Below are 20,989 nucleotides of genomic sequence, written 5' to 3'. Positions count from 1 at the left end.
CCCTATTTAGTTCTTATTTTAAAACAGGATCTGACTAAGTTGCAGAGGGCAAGGCTGGCCACAAATCTGTGATCCTCTCGTCTCAACCTTCCTAGTATGCAATTACAAGCTTGTGTTACCATGCCCAGTTTAGGAATACGTCTAACAAGATACGTAATACCTAAAGAAAATTATAAAAGATGATCAAAGATACTAAAGAAAAATTAGAGAAACATACTATGTTTATAGTTTATTTTACTTATATTTGGTGGTCCTGGGAATTAAACTTAGGGGTGCCCTACTACTTAACAGTATCCCTGGTATGATTTAGTGGTTCTTTTCGGGTTTTTGTTGTTGTTGTTGTTGTTGTCGTTGTTGTTGTTACTAAGGATTGAACCAGGGGCAATCTACCTCCAAGCTACAGCCCTAGTCATCTTTATTTTGAAATAAGGTCTTGCTAAGTTGCTGAAGGTCTTACTAAGTTACTGAGGCAATCCTCAAAACCACAGTCCTTAGCCGGTCATGGTGGCGCACACTTGTAATCCCTGCCCTTGGGAGGCTGAGACAGGAAGATTGCACAGCTTCGAAGCCAGCCTCAGCTACTGAGTGAGGCTTTCAGCAACTTAGTGAGACCCTGTTTCCAAATAAAGTATAAATTAAATAGGTCTCAGAGTATAGCCTGGAGACAGAAAAGCCCCTGGGTTCCACTCTCAGTATCACACACCAAAAATACCAACCCACAGCCCTCATGCCTTAGTCCCCCACGTACTGGGATTGCAGGTGTGCCACCATCCTTGGCTGTTTATAGACAAAGCAACATGATGAAACATTTTTATTTTTGTCAAAATTACTTTTATAGGGTACAATTTGAACTTGTATAATTTAATTGAATATAAATTGATTTGGTTCTAGGATATACATGTTTATATAAATGTAATAATTGTAGAACAGATATCCTTTAAATAGAGAATCAAAATGGAAGGAATTTGGCATCTGACATTGTTGCAAAGTATTGGAGAGTGCAAGGCAAGTAAGTAGGTCAGTGTTACAGAGTCCAGAAACCCACACGTTGTGTATAAATGTGATGGAGATTGAATGGCAAATCATGGTGTTAAAGATGTGTTATTCCTATTGGAAAAAAATATGAAGTTGGACCCCTATATCAGTCTAAACAAAAACACAGTAATCACATGTAGATTAGGAAGTAAATATAATCAAGGGAAATGAGATACTTAGACATACTAACAGATGTTCGTAGACATTAGAAATTACAACATCTTTACAAACCTGGGTAGGGAAAGATTTCTTAAGACATAAAAGCCCTTGCCATAAAAGAAAATTGGTTAATCTACCACATTAAAATTAGTAACATCTTTCCTCAAAAGGCATAAAAATATGAAAAAGCCGGGCTTGGTGGTGCATGTCTGTAATCCTAGCATTTGGGAGTCTGAGACAGGAGGATCATGGTTCGAGGACAGCCTCAGTGACTTAGGCCCTCTACAACTCAGTGAGACCCTGTTTCAAAATAAAGAATAAAGAATAGGGCTGGGGGTATAGCTTGAAGGTAGAATGCCTCTGGGTTCCATCCTGAGTAACACACACACACACACACACACACACACACAAGGCCATTCAGTAGGAGAGTAAACTTGCAACACAAACAGTAGAAGACTAGTACAGAGTAAAGAGTTTCAAATCATTTAGTAAAATCTAGATAATATGAAAGGAAAATGGGCAAAAGACTTGTACATTTACTTTACCAAAAGAGGATTTCCAAACAGTGTATAAACATATGAAGAAGTGTTTATCTTCATTAGTAATAGAGAAACAAAAGTGCAGTGAGATTCCATTCATATCAGGTTAAATTTAAAAATCTGACTATACCAGGTATTAATGTGGTTTTGAGGTAAAAGGATTTAATTTTTAATTTAATATTTGTTTATTTATTTACACGTACAAGAAATTAAGAATGAAGCCGGGCGTGGTACACGCTTGTAATCCCAGCATTTGGGAGGCTGAGACTGGAAGATCGCGGTTCACAGACAGCTTCAGCTACTGAGTGAGGCCTGTTTCCAAATAAAGTATAAAATAGGTCTGAGAGTGTAGCCCAAAGGTAGAAAGCCTCTGGGTTCCATCTCCAGCACCACACACACACACACACACACACACACACACAGGATCAAATCCCATTCAAGGAATAAAAGAGAACAGAAGGTGAATTAAACAATAGATAAAAATTAAAATTGTAGAAAATAAACACTTGTCTGTAATAACATGGAATGTAAGTGGTCTCAGCTTCCCAATTAAAAGACATAAATCGAGCCAGGCATGGGAGGCTGAAACAGGAGGATTGTAGGTTCAAGTATAGACTCGGTAACATAGCAAAACTATCAGCAAAATAAAAAATAAGAGATTTGGGACTGTAGCTTGGAGGTAGAATGTTCAGTACCAACCCCTCCCCCCCAAAAAAAAACTGCAAAGTAGATTAAAAATTCCTATTATATACTTACTGGCACGGGAAATACCATGATCCTGAAGGTGTTTTTCCCAGGGAGGCTCATCTCTGCCCACCGGGTGTGCTGGCCCCTGCTGTTTCCCCAAATGCAGGAAACTTGACTGCATGACTTGTGGTAGTGGGGGACTGTGTTCTGGCTTTCCCCTTAAAAAAAATAAACTTAGTCCAATATGTTGTTTACAAGAGACTCACAGGCTAAAGGTGAAAGGATAGAAAAAATTTCTTGCGAATAAAACCAAATATCAAGGAGTAGCTACTCTCCTATGCAACAAAGCCAGCTTCAAAACTCAGAAGAGGGAGGGTCTCTTACATACTGATAAAGGGAGCAGTCCAATAGTAAATATTTACGCCCCAAATATTGGTGTATCTGCTTACACAAAACTCTATGTTAAGTCTAAGACCTTCAGTACTGGGAGTCTTTACACCTCTCACAGAGGTGGTTCATTCCAACATAAAAAACACTAAAGAGTCTTTAGACTTACAAAAAATACTGAGTCAATTGGACCCACTCCAGGCATGGTGGCGCATGCTTGTCGTCCCAGCATTCAGAAGGTTGCGATGGGAGGATCGTGGTCCGAGGCCATCTCCAGCTACTTAGTGAGGTCCTTTGCAACTCAGTGAAACCCTGTTTCAAAAAATAAAGAATAAAAAATACGGCTGAGGGTATAGGTCAGAGATAAAATGACCCTAGGTTCCATCCCTAGTACCACACACACACACACAAAAAAAAAACTGACATAATGGACATCTATGGAATTTTTTTTATCCAGCAGCAGTCAAATTTTCATTCTTTTCAGCTTCTCATGGGACCTTCTCCAAAACAGGCCATATTCCAAGCCACAGAGCAGTTGTTAGCATATGTGAATAACAAATAGCAATAGATCGTAATGTAACGGAATAGAAATCAGTAGCAGGAACAATCACAGAAATTACTTAAATATATAGATTGTATAATATGCTTTAGAACAAGGATTGAATTATAGAATTAATAAAAGAACAAACTTAAGAATTTCCTCAAATTGAATGAAAATAAAGAGACAATGCACCAAAATCTGTGGGACACTGAGGATGGTTTTAAGAAGAAATGTTTGCAGCATTGAATGGCCAAGTTAAAAAAATTAAAAACCTCATCATGCATTGAAGGCACTAGAAAAACAGAAATGAACTCTAAAGCCAGTTTAAAAACAGGAGGAGATTAGTAAGGTCAGAGCTGAAATTGCTGAAATAGAGAATTAAATGCAACAAAGATATTTCTTTGCAAAGAAATAATCTGATAAAGTCTTGCTAATATTAGCAAAAGAGAGAAGACTCAAAATTGGAGGAGAAATAGGAAATATGATCACAGAGTGCTCAGATATCCACAGGATTATCAGAGATGGCTTTGAAATCTTCAATAAATTGGAAATTTTTGAAAAAACATTTCATTATATATACAACCCAACTTAGTTGAACCATGGATGTAAAAAACCTAAATAGACCAATAAAAAATGAAATTGAACCAGTAGTAAAAAGCCTTGTAGCAAAGTAAAGACCAAGACCAGATGGATTTCTAGCTGATCTCTATCACACGAACTAAATAGAAAGAGTAGCATACTCCCAAATTTATTCTGTGAAACCAGTATCATCTTGATACCTAAATCAGGTATATACACATCTGAAAACTATAGATCAGTATACCTGATGAACATTGTTAGAAAAATCCTTAATAAAATATTAGCAAGTTATATTCGAAACCACATCGTTCATTATATCAAGTTGGTTCAGTTAAGGGCAGCAAGATAGGTTTAACAGAAGCAAATAAATGAATTTCATGACAAATAGAACAAGGGAGAAAAAGTGACGTGGTCATCTTAGATGCAGGAAACAGCTTTCAATAAAATTCAGCATCCAGGGTGTCTTCATTCGAGTCACCCCTCCATGCCAGTCTGGTATGGAGCTGTATTTCTCTTTTCTGTATTTCTATCTTTCTAATAAACCTCTTTAAATCTTCAAAAAAAAGTCAGCATCCATTTATGTTAAAAACACTGAAGAAATTAGAGCTAGAAGAAACTTAATTATCTCAACACCATAAGAATCTAATGTCATAGTGAATGGGGAGAAACCGTATTTCTTCAGAAATAAGAAATAAGACAACTATGCCTACTATCACTATTCCTTTTTAATATACTACTTTAAATTGTAGCTAGATCAATTAGCAAGAAAAAATGAAGGGATGCTTATCAAAACAGGAGTGAAGTTATCTGCTTTACATTTGAATTAGAAGACCCTAAAAACTCTTAAAAGAAGACGAGCTGGTAAATTCAAGTACCTGAATACTAAACCAACCTGTAAAATTAAATAGCTTTTCTACAGACGTATAACTAATTCATTGGGAAGAAAATTAGGAAAATAATTCCATTCTTCATTGCCTCCGAAAACAACAAAGACATAGAAGTAAACTTAACCAAAGAGGTAAAAGACCTCAACAATGAAAATTAGCAAACACTGAATAAAGAAACTGAAGAAGTGGAATGGAAAGAACTCCTATATTCTTGAATAGGCAGAATAAATACTGTCAAAATGGCCATATTACCAAAAACAGTCTATAAATTCACAATCCCTATCAAAATACCAGTGGCGTTCTTCACAGAACTAGAAAAAGCAGCCTAAAACTCGTATGGAAGAACAAAAGACCCAGAAACGGCTAGAGCAATTCTGAGCAATACTGGTGACGTCACAATACTTGACTTCAAACTATACTACAGAACTGTAGCAACAAAAACAGCCTGGCATTGACATAAAAGGAGACTCATGCATCAGTGGGATAAAAGGTCCAGGGAGAAATCCATGCAGTTACAGCCAGCTGATCCTTGACAAGGACAGATACCCAGAACATGCATTGGGGAAAAGACAGCCAGGAATGGAACCACCATATGGCCTAGCAATACCACTCCTTCATATCTTTCTAAAATAACTAAGGTCAGAAAGTTGTAGTAATACACGCATACCCATGTTTATAGCAGCGTAATTCACAATAGCTAACTTAACGGAATCATCTAGATGTCCATCAGCAAATGAATGGATAAAGAACGTGTGGTAGAGATACATGGAGTTTTAGTCAACATTAAAGAAGAATTAAGTCGTTTGCAGGAAGATGGATAGAACTGGAGAACATCCTGCTACGTGAGATCAGCCAGACTCAGGAAATCCAGGTTTTCTTTCTTATGTGGAAGCTGGAGAGAAATAAAGAAAAGGGCTCTCATGAAAGTTAGGCCAGTAGAGTTGTGGGATCCAGAGGGAGGAGAGGACATCAGGGAGGTGGGGAACCAAGCCAGCCAGATAATGTTGTGTGTATAATGTGTTGTCGCAGACTGGCTCAGTCCTGTTGGGGCGCGAGTCCACTCGCGGTCGAAAACCTCAGCAAAGATGGGGAAGGATTAGAGTGAAGTACTGCAGCCTCTTTGCAGCGATTTTTTCCCTTCTAGGAACTAAGAGTTCCTAGTGACGGCGCTCTCTAGAAAGAATCTGACATGGACAAAGGCTTCTTGAGCCAATGACACTTTATTACAAAAACCCCCAAAATTTATACCCTTCACCAGTAAAGTTAATAATAAGAGAAAAGGGAGTGAATGCAATCACTGTGAAATATTAATGAATGACATGTAAACAAAGGTAATAAAATTAGTCCTTCAGCTGGCTTTTGGCCTTCGAGAGATTAACTCCGGATTCTTTCCCAGGTCTTGCAGATAAGCAGTTCCAAAGGGCGACCTCCCAAAAGAGACAGGCACGCCCAAGGCTTGGAGGCTTCTCGGGGAATCTTCTTTAACTTTCTTGGAACTTTCCATCTTTTGGGCTCATTTCATATAGCAAGTGTGGGGAGATGTGGTGATTCAGGTGGATGTGATAGGGTTTCTTCAGGTGTTGGCATCTTATCTTCTAAATCTGAAAGCTTAAGCAAACTCACAACACAGTTTGGCAGACAAAATACCACAAACAACACCACAAAGTTCTTGGATTTAATTGTCAGATGTATTTCCTTAACTGCTAAACACTCTTCTTTAGACAACGAGCCTATTAAAAGCCTATTCATCTTTAATAATCCATTTCCCTGTCACAAACCCTCTGCAACCTGCTTCTAACCTTCTAATTCCTTTCTTTCCCAGTTGGGACGTTCTTATGATAAGCTCTTCTTCATGCAAAAATGCTTTTATTACTCTTATGGTATTTCCTTTCCTTCATACATATATATTTAGAATGTCTGTCCTTTATTTTGTCATATTCATTCCTAACCATGCGGCCAGTTTCTCTGTCTCCGGGAATGCTCATACTGGGCGTAAAAGTCAACAATATTTTTCCTTGGCTCTATTGTATTTGGGCAACTAAGTTGTTCATCAACTAAATTGCTTCAAAGTCACAGACAAGGTTTTATCTTCTCTGTCTCTAGGCAGGATCTCAAGGGTAAACAGTTACCTTGAACTGAGCTACCTTACCAGAGTTAATGGCTTAACCTAAGTTAGTGATAGGAATGAGGGTCGGAGACCATTTGTGATTGCTGCAGCTGGAATGCTTATCACAGCATCTGAGTTCTGGCCAGTTTTTTCATTACTATTGAGCAGAGCCAAGGGCGTTTAGACAGATTTTTAGAGAATTTATTTCCACAGACTCAATTTCTTTCGTAGTCCTGATCTCACATCACCGGAGCAATTCGTGTAGAGAGTTAAAAGGAATCATTACCAAGAAAATAATAGTCATGAAGGGTATCTAAAAGTGGGGGGTACTTTGGCCAGAGACGACACCTCCTTCTCGGGGCTTGTTGCCGATTGGCTATGTGGAGTGGGGTCTCAACACATAGATGCCGAGGCAGCAGGCAGTCTCGGCAATGTGTCATCATGAATTTTGCTGTCATGTAATGAACTGATAAAAATGGGTCCTAGACCTAAATACAAGTGCTAAAACATGTGATATATACATACATATATCTATATAGGTTATATAGATATGAAAATGTTATAATTTTGCTGAAGATTTTACCTAGCATTTTCATGAACTTAATGCAACTCTCAAAATTTTGATTAAAATGTCAAAACTTGGGAAAGTGGGGTCAAGGTCAAAGCACAGCAGAAAGTGCCCTCTGGCTCAGAATATTCTCTAAACATAATCAGCATCGTTTACCATCCACGCCTCAGTTTAGAAAATTTGTGACAAATATTGCTGCTGTAGGGATAGAATGTAAAGTAGGGGCAGTTCCTTTTTTAATATCTTAATTTATTATTGCCCTGTGTCAATATGAGTCAGAATCTCTTTATGAATCTTAATGGATCTTTTAGTTATATGTTTTATTTCTATAAAACTATGTACATATGCTGGAGTGATACTTGTATATTTTGCAAACCTGTGTATATGGTATATTGTTATTGTAAATAGTTCCCTATGATGTTTTATGAATCTCTTAGTAGAATTCCATGTACGTTTTGTCATCCAAATGAATTGGTAATACATAGGATTTCTTTAGTATTTGATTTACATCTCCCTTTCAGTTCTCCTAGTTAAAGAAGTTATGGAACATTAAAAGAATTCTAACCACTGGTTGCATGTTTAAGCCTGATAATGCATTTTTTTTTTTTACTTTTTTTATCACTTTAGTAACATTGATGATGTTATGTTGATTTCTGTGGAAAATCCTAATTCATCAACTCCAGTTACATCAAATCCAAAAGGTATCTTAAGTTGACTAGAATATGATCTATCAAATTAGAAAGCTAAACATTTGTTAAAATAAATACTAGCTTTTAAGAAAATTAAAATGTCTACTCTAAAAATATTGTAATTTATATCTATGATTAACAATACCCAGATAATTTCTTAATATAATTGGCATTTCTTTTTCACTTTCCGTTTACCTGTTTTCTTTCACACATGTTCTTTTTAATTGTTTGGCCTGCTGTTAGTGGTAGTTATAATTGGTTTTCTGTCTTTTATCTGTTAGTATTATCTCATAGCTTATTTTATTTTATTTTATTTATTTATTTATTTTTTGTGGTACTGGGGTTCCTGGAAGCCCTTCTACCTCCGGGCTACACTCCCAGACCTATTTTACATTTTTATTTGGAAACAGGGTCTCCTAAGCCAGCGCACGCGGCTGGCTTCGAACCTGCGCGATCCTCCTGTCTCTGCCTCCCAAGCGCGGGGATTACAAGCGTACGCCACCACGCCTGGCTCATAGCTTATTTTAGACTTAAAGTTTTATCTATTTCTTTGTTTTGCGGTACTGGGCTTGAACTCAGGGATGCTCTGCTTCTAAACTACATCTCTAGCCCTATTTTACTTTTAATTTTCAAATAGAGTCTTGCTAAGTTATGAGTGTTGGCCTAGATCTTGGGATCCTCCTGTTTTAGCCTCCCAAGCACTGGGATTACAGGCATGTCCACTGCACAGCTTCTGGCCTATATTATCTTTGTTTTCTTCACCTTTTTTTGGTAACACTTTGTTGCTTATTAGTTTGTGTCTTACTATACTTTGTAAAAATCTTTAGATTTTCTGTGATACATTTCTTTCTTAAAATAACCATCTTATTTTGCCCATAATTTCTTATCCAAAATTCTGTTTTTATTTCATGTTTTAGTATATTCAAGTGTTTGCATTGTAGTTTCAAAAAGCTTTACCTTTACTTATGAGGCAACCTAATTGTCTCTACAGAAGATGTTAAGCATGTATTTGAAGTTCTAAGTGGTTCCAGAACAGTGCTCTTCACCCATCTTGGGCAATCTTATTTTGAAGATACTATAAATGAAAAGTAAAATGTGTTGTAGCTGGACGTGGTGGTGCATGCGTATAATCCCAGCTACTTGGGAAGCTGAAGCAGGAAGATCACAAGTTTGAGGCCAGCCTGGATAATTTAATGAGATTTAACAACGTTTAAAATAATTTCCAAGTTTACTTTTTCAATTTTTTCTTTCTTTCTTTTTTTTTTTTTTTTTTTTTTTTTTTTTTTTGGTGGTACTGGGGTTCCAGGAAACCCTTCTACCTCCGGGCTACACTCCCAAGACACCTGTTTTTTATATTTTTATTTGGAAACAGGGTCTCTTAAGCCAGCGAGGCTGGCTTCGAACTTGCGCGATCCTTCTGTCTCCGCCTCCCAAGTGTGGGGGATTACAAGCGTGCGCCACCATGCATGGCTACTTTTTCAAATTTTAAAATAATTTCTAGAGTTGGGCGTGGTGACGTATGCTTGTAATCCCAGTACTTGGGGGGCTGAGACAGGAAGATTACAGGTTCAAGGACAGCCTCTGCAATATGTGAGGCCCTCTGCAACTTAGTGAGACCCTATTTCAAAAATAAAGAATAAAAAAGGTCTGGAGGTATAGTCCAGAGGTAGGATGCCCCTGGCTTCCATCTCTACTACCACAAAATAATAATAATAATAATAATAATAATAATAATAATAATAATTTCTAGAAAAATTTTAAAAAGAGTTTGAGTTCTAAAGTTGTATTATGAAAAAAATTTTTTAAACCCAAGTTAATTCTTCTTAACTAGGTCATCAATTTTTGGAATAGGTAAACGTAATTGAGTTGCTTTTTATGACTGTATAATTATCATTTGATTAGCAACCGCATTATTACTGTTTTAACATCCATATGTTAGAGTGTTTAGTAAACTTCTCAAATGTGTTCATATCTTAAATTTTTCTTTTCAGATATTAGAAAAACTACAAGAAATTTCAAAAATTCACATAACAAAGCTAAGGTGAGTAATAATTATTGTCTCTAAATATCATTAATTTCTATATGTTAATTCAGGAAAGTTCAGTGTTGTTGCGTGTTGGATGACTTTTATACTCACCCTTCAGCTAGTTCCACGGGGCCCTCTAGGGGTTGGTGTCTCCACTGTATTCTCCCCTTACTCACCTCCCTTTTCTGGGTGCGTGTGTGTCACGCTCAAAGTAATATCTGACTAGTTTGCACAACCAGGTTCCAGGTTGGCATACCCAGAGTATTGATGTGTGGCTAATGAGCTGAACGGGTTTTAGGCCAGTTTACACCTGGAGCAGAGCACTAATGTAAACATAATTCATAGCCACAACTCGTTTACAAGTTCGTTGAAATTCTCAGTTCTATTCTCAGAAACCATGCAGTATTTCATAAAGGAATTCTCTTTTCATAGTAGAGTTAAGCCGTAGAGAATTCGAGGGCGTTCAGTCTCAAGTTTCTAAATGCTGACCTAGGGCTGGGGGTATAATTCACTCATCTGACATCCACAAGGCCATGGGGTTAGGCCTCAGCACTACAAAAAAAGTTCATTTAAAATTAGGTGTTTCATCTTTTAAAAACATCTGTTGAAGCAAACCCTTATTGTTTTTTAACAATAACTTTCCAGGCTATAATGAAGAAACCTGATTTTGTTATTGATTTGACAAAAGATGGCCTATTCAAGAACATTAACACAGGTAAAGCGTTTTTGTTTTGATTTTTGTGTGTGTGTGTGTGTGTGTGTGTGTGTGTGTGTGGTACTGGGGGGTGGAACCCAGGGGCTTTCTACCTCCAGACTATACTCCCAGACCTATTTTATACTTTATTTGGAAACGGGGTCTCACTAAGTTGCTGAGAGCCTCACTCAGCAGCTGAGGCTGGCTTTGAACCTGTGCGATCATGCTCGGCTTGTTTTGATTTTTTAATCTTTCTTTTTTAAGAAAGAGGAAAAGGTAACCAAATACACTGGTCGTCCTTACGAACTTTGTTTTAGTGTGTCAGGGTGCATATGTTTATAGTTATACACACTTTTGTCACATGTGTAGATTTATGTTACTGCCACCGCAAAACCCAGAACCGTTCTGTTACTACAGGTCTCCCTCATGCTGTTCCTTATGGCCACACCTCTTGTTCCTAATCTCTAACCCCTAGAAACTACTATTCTGTTCCTTATCCTTGCAATTGTTATTTCACAGATATTATATAAGTATGATGCATTATATTTATTCTTGAGGGTCATCCATGCTGGTGAGCATCAGTACTGTGTTCTTTATCTCATGATACGGATGTATCATAACTTGTTTTTTACTCACAATGAAAAACATCTCTTTGGTTCAGGCTCTTGGGTATTTCTTTTCTCCCTGTGACACACACTTTTCCCTAACCTAACAACAGTGACTGAGGATGCACAGAGAACAGAAAATGAATGTAGGAGCGGATTATTTCATGTGTGTTATGGAAATGGAGATGGAGAATGACAGCGGTGCCATCTCCAGTGTAAGCAAAAAGAAGTAAAATACAATCATCTGGGCTAGGGATCAGTTCTAAGGGCTCATGAAAATTTAATGAGGAGTATGAACCAACATATCCAAGAAACCCAAGAAACTAAGTGAGATAAATACCAAGAGAGCCCTATCAACACATACCATGTTCAAGTTCCTAAACACTAGTGATTAAAAAATGGAAATACAAGCTGGGCGTGGTGACGCACACTTGTAATCCCAGTACTTGGGAGGCTGAGACAGGAGGATCATAGGTTCGTGGCCAGCCTCGGTTACTTAGTGACGCCCTCTGCAACTTAGTGAGACCATGTTTCAAAATAAAGAATAAATAATATGGTTGGGGGTGGAGCTCGGAGGTAGAATGCCCCTGGGTTCAATCCCCAGTATAGCAAAAAAATAGAAGAACAAAGAATTCACAGATTTCTTGGCTAAAACTATGTAAGCCAAAAGAGAATTGCCATCGTTAAAAGATTGGAGGAAAATAACTGTCAACCTACAATTCTATATCTAGCAAATACATATTTCAAAAATTTAAGCAAAAATGAACTTTTTTAGATAATAAAGGAAATTCTTCAAATGAAAGGAAAATAATATCAGATGGAAAGTGAATCTTCCCTAGGATATAATACCATATATGGAATTTTTAATATCTTTAGAAATTAGAGTATGATAATAGTGCAAAAGACAAATAGTTAGTGACATGAAAATATATAATCCCAGTACTTGGGACCTGAGGCAGGAGGATCACAGGTTCAAAGACAGCCTCAGGCTGGGCGTGGTGGCGCACGCTTGTAATCCCCACGCTTGGGAGGTGGAGACAGGATCGCGCAGGTTCGAAGCCAGCCGCGCGCGCTGGCTTAGGAGACCCTGTTTCTAAATAAAAATATAAAATAGGCCTGGGAGTGTAGCCCGGATGTAGAAGGGCTTCTAGGAACCCCAGTACCACCAAAAAAAAAAAAAAAAAAAGACAGCCTCAGCAATGTAGTGAGATTATTTCAAAACAAAAAATAAAAAGGGCTGGGGGTACCAGATGTGGCGCCCGCTTGTCATCCCAGCTTTTGGGAGGCTGAGACCTGGGGATCGTGGTTTGTGGACAGCCTTACTTAGTGAGGCCCTCTGCAACTCAGTGAGACCCTGTTTCAAAATAAATAATAGGGCAGGGGATGTAGCTTAGAGGTCGAATCCCCCTTGGTTCCATCCCCAGACCTGCAAAAGAGAAAAGAAAAAAAAAAGGCTAGGGGTGTAGCTCAGAGGTAGAATGTCCCTAGGTCCAATCCCCAGTAACACACACACACACACACACACACACACACACACACACACCCCAGACAAAAAATAATTGAGACTAAAAGAGAACAAAAGGCAGGGTGGTAGATTTAAGTCCAATTATATTGATAATAAATGTCTATGCACAGCATGAAATACAGACATTAAGACTAGCTAGCAAAACCAGACTCAGCTGTAAGAGAAGCACTCTGACTATAATCATATAGCTAGGTTCAAATTAAAAGGATGGAGAATAAACCATGCAAAAGCACACAGGTGCTGAGCGTAAGAAGTCAGCAGTGGGTGTTACTGGACAAGTAGACTTGAGGGATAGAGAATGCTGCTTCATAATTAAAGCAGTGTATGGGCTGTAGTAGAACTGCAAGATGCCTCAAATGCAGAAACTGATAGGACCAAATGCAGGAATAGAAAAAATAAACAATTATATTTGGAGACCCAGTATCTCCTCTCAGTAATTACTCTAATACGTAGACAGACTCAGGAGGCTGAGGCTCTGAGAGGGTAACTTGAGGGTAAGAGTTCAAAGCCACCCTGGGTTTCATAATGAAACTCCCTCTCAAAAAAAGTGGGAGTGGGAAATTTTGTCATATGTGTGTAGACACACACACACACACACACACACACACACACACACGATTGTACCTAGGAATATTCTACCTCTGAGCTATGCCTTCAATTCTTACTATTTTTTATTTTAAATCTGGGGCTGACCTTGAACCTGAGATCCTCCTGTCTTAGCCTTCTAAGTACTGGGATTATATGTGTGTGCTACCATGCCCAGCTAGAATTCTTGTCATTTCTAGGGAAATTCTCTTTAATACCTTTAGGTCCTGGGATTTTATTGAAAGTGCATTTTGATATTTCATTTTTTAAATTTTATATTTACCACCTACAATGTAAGCTGTTTGCTTAAGAGCTTTGTAGTTGATTATTACAGGTAAATTTACCTTTTTTTTTTTTTGTTTTTTTCTGGTGGTGCTGGGGATCAAACTCAAGGTCTCACACATGCTAGGCAAATCCTATCTGATCTATATCATGGTCCTAAATTTTACTTCTTTTAAACCTTGTGTTGTTCACAGAGAGTCTAGCACCCTCCGTGGAGTCACTTTCGAAAGCTGTTTTAAACTCAAAAGAAATAACCCCAGTGGCAGAAAATGCAGCCAAGGTACTAATATGAATGCTCTCTCAGTGATATTTATTCCAAATTGAGTGGGAAGTACCTGCTTTACTTTTGAAGAAATGTGTGGGTAACATTTTAATTTAGAAAATGCTTTACTGTGTTTTTTTAAAACGTGCTATTATGAGTCTACTTGTTTATATAGTTAAAATAATTTAGTTACATTTTTCAGAAACTACATAAATTAAAATAAATTTTAATTTAAATCCAACAAATTAGGAATTTTGTTTAAGAGTAATAACCATTGTTGAAGAGGGTGGGGGAAATGGACGCCCATGCACGCACACTGTCATGTAAATCAGTGCAGTGTCTGGGAGCACAGTTTGGAAAGGAGATGTGATGTTTCTCAGAATGTTTGAAACGTACCCCATTCTGCATTAGTGATGTTTCAGAATGTAGATATTTTAACTGGAAAAGAGCCTCATGCTTGAAAAGACTGTATCCAGCCTCTCATAGTCTTGAAATATCCTTCTACCATTTCAGTAAAAGGATTGAAGAATTGGAAATATAGTAGCTGCACTTGACCTCTTTAAAATACTTAATACCCACCAAACTGGCTTGCTGAACTTTTCTACAAATGTGCTTTTAGGAGTGTGATTCTTTTGAGTACCTGCCACCTCTCCCAGAACCACCACCACCACTCCCTGAACTAGCGGACAAAATCCTGGACACCCTTCCCCCCCAGAAGACAGAACTCAAAGTGAAGCGGGTGCTGAGTCCCATGGGCATTGCCCTGTCCTGGAACATCACCAAGATCAACCCCAAGTGTGCTCCTGTGGAGAGCTACCACCTCTTCCTGTGCCATGAGAGCTCAGATAATGAACTGATTTGGAAGAAAGTTGGAGAAATTAAAGCTTTGCCACTCCCGATGGCCTGTACTATATCCCAGTCTTTGATTTCCAACAAATACTATTTTACTGTCCAATCAAAAGACATTTTTGGACGATATGGGCCATTTTGTGATATAAAATCTATTCCTGGATTTTCTGAAAATCTTACCTGAAAGTCTTCGAAAATTATGTCGTGCGCTACATGTTTTGTTTCATATTTGAGTTGTTTACGATGTTACTCTAATATTTGCCATTTTCCAGGGCCAGTTCAGATTGCGAGCCCTTTATGTATGTATGGGACTCTTCTTTCATATATTATCAGTAGCTTATACTGTCGTTAATGTCTGATTTGCATTCAGTATGTGTTTCCAATATATATGTTCTCAAACATACACCACCATGGACCAGTGCTGCTAAGGTGTATTGTGAGCTGCTGCTTTATCAGAGCCTAGAGTACAAGCGGCCACCATTGCTTTTGTTGACAATCAGCTTTTGGTGACCTGCTTGTGGTTAGTTTAGTTACAAGAAAAACTGGCCCTTTTCTGGGGCTGGATTATCCCTGGGGCACATCTCCTCCACGGTTTTCATTAAAATAAATGTCTCCCCACTCTGTTTGAATTCTAAGTGGGCTATAAATTTGTACCTCTTGATTTGTGTTTGTTTGTTTGTTTGTTTGTTTGTTTGTTTGTTTCAGCTATTGTAGTCATTAGGGAAATAATCTGGAAGTTTTCCCTAAGTCTAATGGTATATTTATATAAAATTTGTTAAACATTGTGTGCTGTGTACACAAAAACTTACAGTATCTTTTGTGTATGTGTGGTACTGGGGATTGAGCCGAGGGGTTGCTCTGCCACTGAGCTGCTCCGTCAGCTCCTTTTTATTTTAAAACAGGGTCTCATGAAGTTGAGGCTGGCCTTAAACCTGCAATCCTCCTTTCTTACCCACTCAAGTATTGGAATTACAGTCGTATACCACTGTACTTGGCTAACAAATAGTACCTCTTATAAAAGAACATTGTCCAACTCTGCTGTTTTATTTGTAGAGTTGTGTACCTTAGATTTAAGGCTTTAATTTGTTGATTCCTGGTGCTACCTTTTGCAAATTTCCTGGCTGCTATGCATACCTCTCCCTGAGGGGACACTGAAATGAAGTCCAAGGAGCCTCCAAACTGGACATGTGAACATAGACTTGATGATGTGTAAGTCAGGGCCCAAGGGAAACACACTGGACTGCTAACAAATGAGACGTTGAGAACATAGAAATACAAGATTGTTTGAAAGGGGCGTTCTTTCTTTGCATGCAGTGCAAAATTCTAAGAACTGAACAGGGAGTGGTTTTCCTGAAATTTTCTGAATTTTGTCACATCTTCTGTAATAAATAGCCTGTTATTTTTACCAGTCACCTGTGTCTTTACAAAACATTACAACTGAAAGAACCAGTCTGATTGTCTCCACTTCATGCTTGGAGCAGTGGACAGTAACCTGCCCCCTGGAACAAGGAATTCACCCTAAGAGAGGCTGGATGTAGACTAGAGGTTTATTTGCTAAGTAAAGACCCTAACAAGAGTCTAGTGTCCATTATCAAAGAGAAACTATATCCCCAACCAACAGGCTGTACGGAATGTAGGTGCACAGTTCAAGCAAAGAGCTTTCAGGATTACAGGCGGAGGGAGGAAGGCTGCTATGGAAGCAGACATCTAAAGGTTGGTTCAAGCAGCAATGTTTCTTGCTTTTGGCGGGGCAGGTCCTCAACTGTTAGGTGTCAGCGGTGCTAGAAGAGAGCCCACTAAGGACAAGAAAGTCCCGCCGCAGTACAAAGAACTCATCCTACTCCATGAACTGCCACCTGTACTTGTTCAGTGGGAAGCTTCTATGTCTCCAGCAAGCAACAGAACAAACTGGTCAGCCAAGGTTGAACACGTTGAGAAAAGGCTTCAGTGTGGCTTATAGACTTGCCAAGAAGCCTAAAGACTAGGCCTTGGAAAATGGGAGGTCCCATCTTACCGGCAACCCCATGAAAGTTTCAGACCTTCTGGATCGCAAATGGCCTATACAGTTCATGTTCTACCACACAATGTAATGTCTATGTTGCGCACCTGTTTTAAAGGTGGGGAAACAGGTCCAGGGAGCTTAGAAGGCTTGCCCAAGGTCACAGAGACCCAACAGATAGGAAGCCAGAACTCAAACCTGGCTCCCTAGTTCCTGGGCTCACACTGTGTCCACCATGCTCTGCTGCCTGTGAGGACGGGACGCACGCAACAGAACTGTGCCATCCTCCGCCTTGGAGCTCCATGTTGAAACCGCAGGCACCTAGATTCCCTAGGGGAGCCAGGGAAGTGAACCTCTGGCATTTTTGTCTTCACTGAGAAGCGTACTTGGCCACACTCTGGGGCTCACCTTTGGGGTGCTATAGTGGCATTTGATCAAAGTTTAACCTCAGTGACAAGTTGTGTCCTGAGATTTGGAGAGCAAAAGTGATCCAGAGTCCTAGGGGACTTCTGAAGATGGACATGGACCATCACAGCGTGGCACTGTTGCTGGTCCTCTGGCCTGCAGCTGCAGCAAGTGCCACTCAGCCTGTCCAGGCAACAGGCACAAGCGTGCACAGCTCTGTGCTTTCCCCACAGCCCACGAGGCCAACGGTTGGCGTGGAGACAGATGAGAACTACTTTGTACTTGCTGTTGCCCACATCTGGCTTCCTCCCCACCAGCCTGTCTGTCTGCCTGTTGGTGGCTCCAGGCTCTACTGTGGACGCACAGGAGCAGTTTGCCAAGCCTTCTTCACAGCTCACACCCTGGATCTAGTCCCCCCAAAATTCCTTGTTCAGCAGTTTTTTTTGTTGTTGGTTTTTTTTTTTTTTTTTTTTTTTTTTTGCAGTACTGAGGATGGAACCCAGGGGTATTCTACCTCTGAGTTACACCCCCAGCCCTATTTTTTATTCTTTATTTTGAAACCGAGTCTCACTGAGTTGCAAAGGGCCTCACTAAGTAGCTGAGGCTGTCCTCGAACCCCAATCCTCCAGTCTCAGCCTCCCTGTTGCTGGGATTACGAGCGTGCGCCACCATGCCTGGCTTTATTCTTTATTTTGAAATGGTCTCACTGAGTTGCGGAGAGGGTCTCACTAAGTAGCTGAGGCTCTGCATGAACCATGATCCTCCGGTCTCAGCCTCCCAAATGCTGAGATTACAAGCGTGTGCCACCACACCCAGCTTCAACAGCATTTATTGCCCCCAGCTGAGACAGGAATCCCTAGGCTCAGAAGGCACCACCTCCCTCTAGGGAGCTGAGCAAGGCAGTGAATTGCCAGGCTATCCTGGAAAGTAGCGTTATTTCATACTGTCTAGGAGAGACTCCTGAAATAATAAATAATTTTATATCGCCTTCGTATCCATGTTAATTATAAGTTGGATACTTTTCAGACTAGGAAGTCAGTCACCCTTGACAGTTTCCAGTTCTCCACCTCCCTCCAGTTCCTCCGTGCAATCCACCCAGACAGTTGTCCCTGAACCACTTGGCCATGGGACAGCTAGATGCAACCCACTCGCTCCACTGACCCCATAGGCTGTGCAGATGTGCCTGGTGACCACCTCTCGGTCACAGTATGACCCCACGGAACCCATGTGTTTGGTCTACACCCACCAGTCGGATCCCACACGAGATCCTGCCTAGGTAACATCCTGGACCCCAGTAAAGGCACAGTCCCACAGATCTGTCACTCTCTCTTGCTCCCCCAGGCACTCACTGAGCACCTTGCTGTCTCTGGACTTGTGGTCGGTCCTCATGGCCACCCCTCTGCTCTCACGGCCCGTGAGTAATGCACTGTTTCTGTTATTTCAGAGTGTTGCTGCGCTGCCTCCTCTGCACCTCATCTGGCGGACTTGCCCTTCTCCCGGCCAGGACCCCCCTAGACAGCGACACTCTTGCTAGGAAACTGCACACAGGTCAGACGAGCATAAGCAAGTTTCCTGGGAGAGGGACACCTGGTCCTGGGATGGACACTGTTAGTCAGCTTTTGGTTGCTGCAACAGATTGCCTTAGACGATCAGCTTCAGAAGACGAAAGGTTCATTTTAGCTGGTGGTTTTGAAGGATTCAGTCCTTGGCCCTTAGGTCTCATTGTTGTGGGGCCTACCACAAGGCATAGGTATGGCACAGTTGGCAGAGGGGAGGGCTTGTTTTATGGCAGCTTGGAGGCAAAGAGATAAGCAGAAAGGGGCCCAGGTACCAACATCCCCTCTGAGTGCACAGTCCCAAGCCCACCTCCCTCCACTAGACCCTGACTCTTAAAGTTGTTACCACCTCGCCAGAGTGCCAGGCCTTCAAAATTTGGGTCTTTGGGGAACATTCTAGGTGCAAATTACAGCTGACACTTGGGCATCGGGGTGTCCACCAAGAAAAGACCCATAGCCACCTGTGGGCCCCATCATCCTGGGATTACAGGGGTTTTTTTTTTGGGGGGGGGTTGTGTGTGTGTGTGTGTGTGTGTGTGTGCGTGTGTGTGTGTGAGAGAGAGGGGGGGGGGACCCAAGGACATTCTACCTCTGAGCTACACCCCCAGCCCTATGTTTTTTCTTTATTTTGAAACAGGGTCTCAGGTTGCGGAGGGCCTCACAGGTAGCTGAGGCTGGCTGCAAACCTGCGAGCTACACCTTCAACCCTTACTATTTTTTATTTTAAATCTGGGACTGGCCTTGAACCTGAAGTCTCCTGTCTCAGCCTCCCAGGTGCTGGGATTACAAGGACCACACTCAGCTCGGATTATGGTTTAAGCAACTCTCCAAAGAGGCTTTAAGGTCAAATTAGAGGAGAATCACAATGATGAGGTTGTCTAAAATACCAAGGATGCAGCACGTCCTGATTGGTAAATGGTCAGATGCCCAAAATAAAAGCAAAGGAAGAAAGCAGGCATACAGAAGGCTTAGAAATACCTTGTTTACTGCCACATTACTGGGGAAAGGTGGGCACGAGGTGGCATGGCACTCAGAAATTATCATAGAGACAGAAAAATTGCCTTTATAATATGTGGACATATTCCCAGTAGATACAGTAATAAAGCACTAAGATGGGTGTGGTGTGATGGTGCATACTTGTCTTCCCAATACTTGGGAGGCTAAGAGGAGGATCACAGGTTCAAGGCCAGCTTCAGCAACTTACACTCAGTAACTTAGTGAGACCCTGTTTCCAAATAAAAAGGGTTGAGGCAGAATGCCCCTGGGTTTAATCTCCAGTATCAAAATAACAATAACTAATAATAGTTGTAAAGCATGAATAAATTTTAAAAATCTCTCTTTACCAAAGGATGTAGTCATTCTCTGCATTTCTATGTATTTTTCCAGGACCCTTTTCAATGCCTTTGTATCTGTTGCATCCTGACATACTGTGTTTAAGCCTCACTACCCCACAGGTCCCTCAACAGTGTGGATTTGGCTTCCCCCAAACGCTAGTCTTTTACGGCCACTAAATTGAGGCAAAATTTTAAATCTGATGAAATCCTGTCTCTCAAGACTCATGGTCTTTAAGTTTTTAGTTGAAATGATCGTTACATAAAAACAGTAATTGCACTTATTTGTGGGGTACAGCATGATAATTCAACACATGTATACAACATGCAATCATCAAATCAGGGTAATTAGCTTTTCCATCTCCTTAAACAGCTATCATTTCTTGTGATGGGTGTTACCGACTAGCTCAGTCCTGTGGGGGCAAGTCCACTCGCAACCGGGAGCCTCAGAAAGATGGGACAAAAGGCAGGTGGAGTTCTGCAGAAACTTATCTGCAGCAATTCCTTCCCCTCTATGAATTCCCTAAGTTTTTAGGTATGGCGCTTGGGAAAGAATTTGAGGTGGACAAAGGCTTCTTGAGCCAATGACACTTTATTACAAAAACTCCAAGAAATTTATACCTTTCACCAGTAAAGTTAATAGTAAGAGGAGAGGGAGGTGGGTGTAATCATTGTGAAGTAATAATGAATGA

The 20,989-nt window shown here is 40.3% G+C and overlaps 1 protein-coding gene across 1 annotated transcript in view; it reads left to right on the top strand.

Annotated features, from left to right (window-relative positions):
- ATF7IP2 (activating transcription factor 7 interacting protein 2) overlaps positions 1–15,190 on the top strand; it is a gene marked incomplete at both ends in the record, with an annotated part of 39,717 nt that extends 24,527 nt beyond the window's left edge. Inside the window, 3 exons of the mRNA XM_080703955.1 lie at positions 8,117–8,190; positions 14,090–14,175; positions 14,777–15,190. Coding sequence (XP_080560081.1) covers positions 8,117–8,190; positions 14,090–14,175; positions 14,777–15,190 — 574 coding nt within the window. The remainder of the gene's footprint in view (positions 1–8,116; positions 8,191–14,089; positions 14,176–14,776) is intronic.
- Between the last annotated feature and the right edge of the window lie 5,799 nt (positions 15,191–20,989).

The sequence above is a fragment of the Muscardinus avellanarius genome (assembly GCF_963383645.1).
Source record: "Muscardinus avellanarius genome assembly, chromosome: 10".
Lineage (NCBI taxonomy): Eukaryota > Metazoa > Chordata > Mammalia > Rodentia > Gliridae > Muscardinus > Muscardinus avellanarius.
The sequence above is the reverse complement of the archived record's forward strand: the minus strand, read 5'-3'. Positions and strand labels throughout refer to the sequence as shown.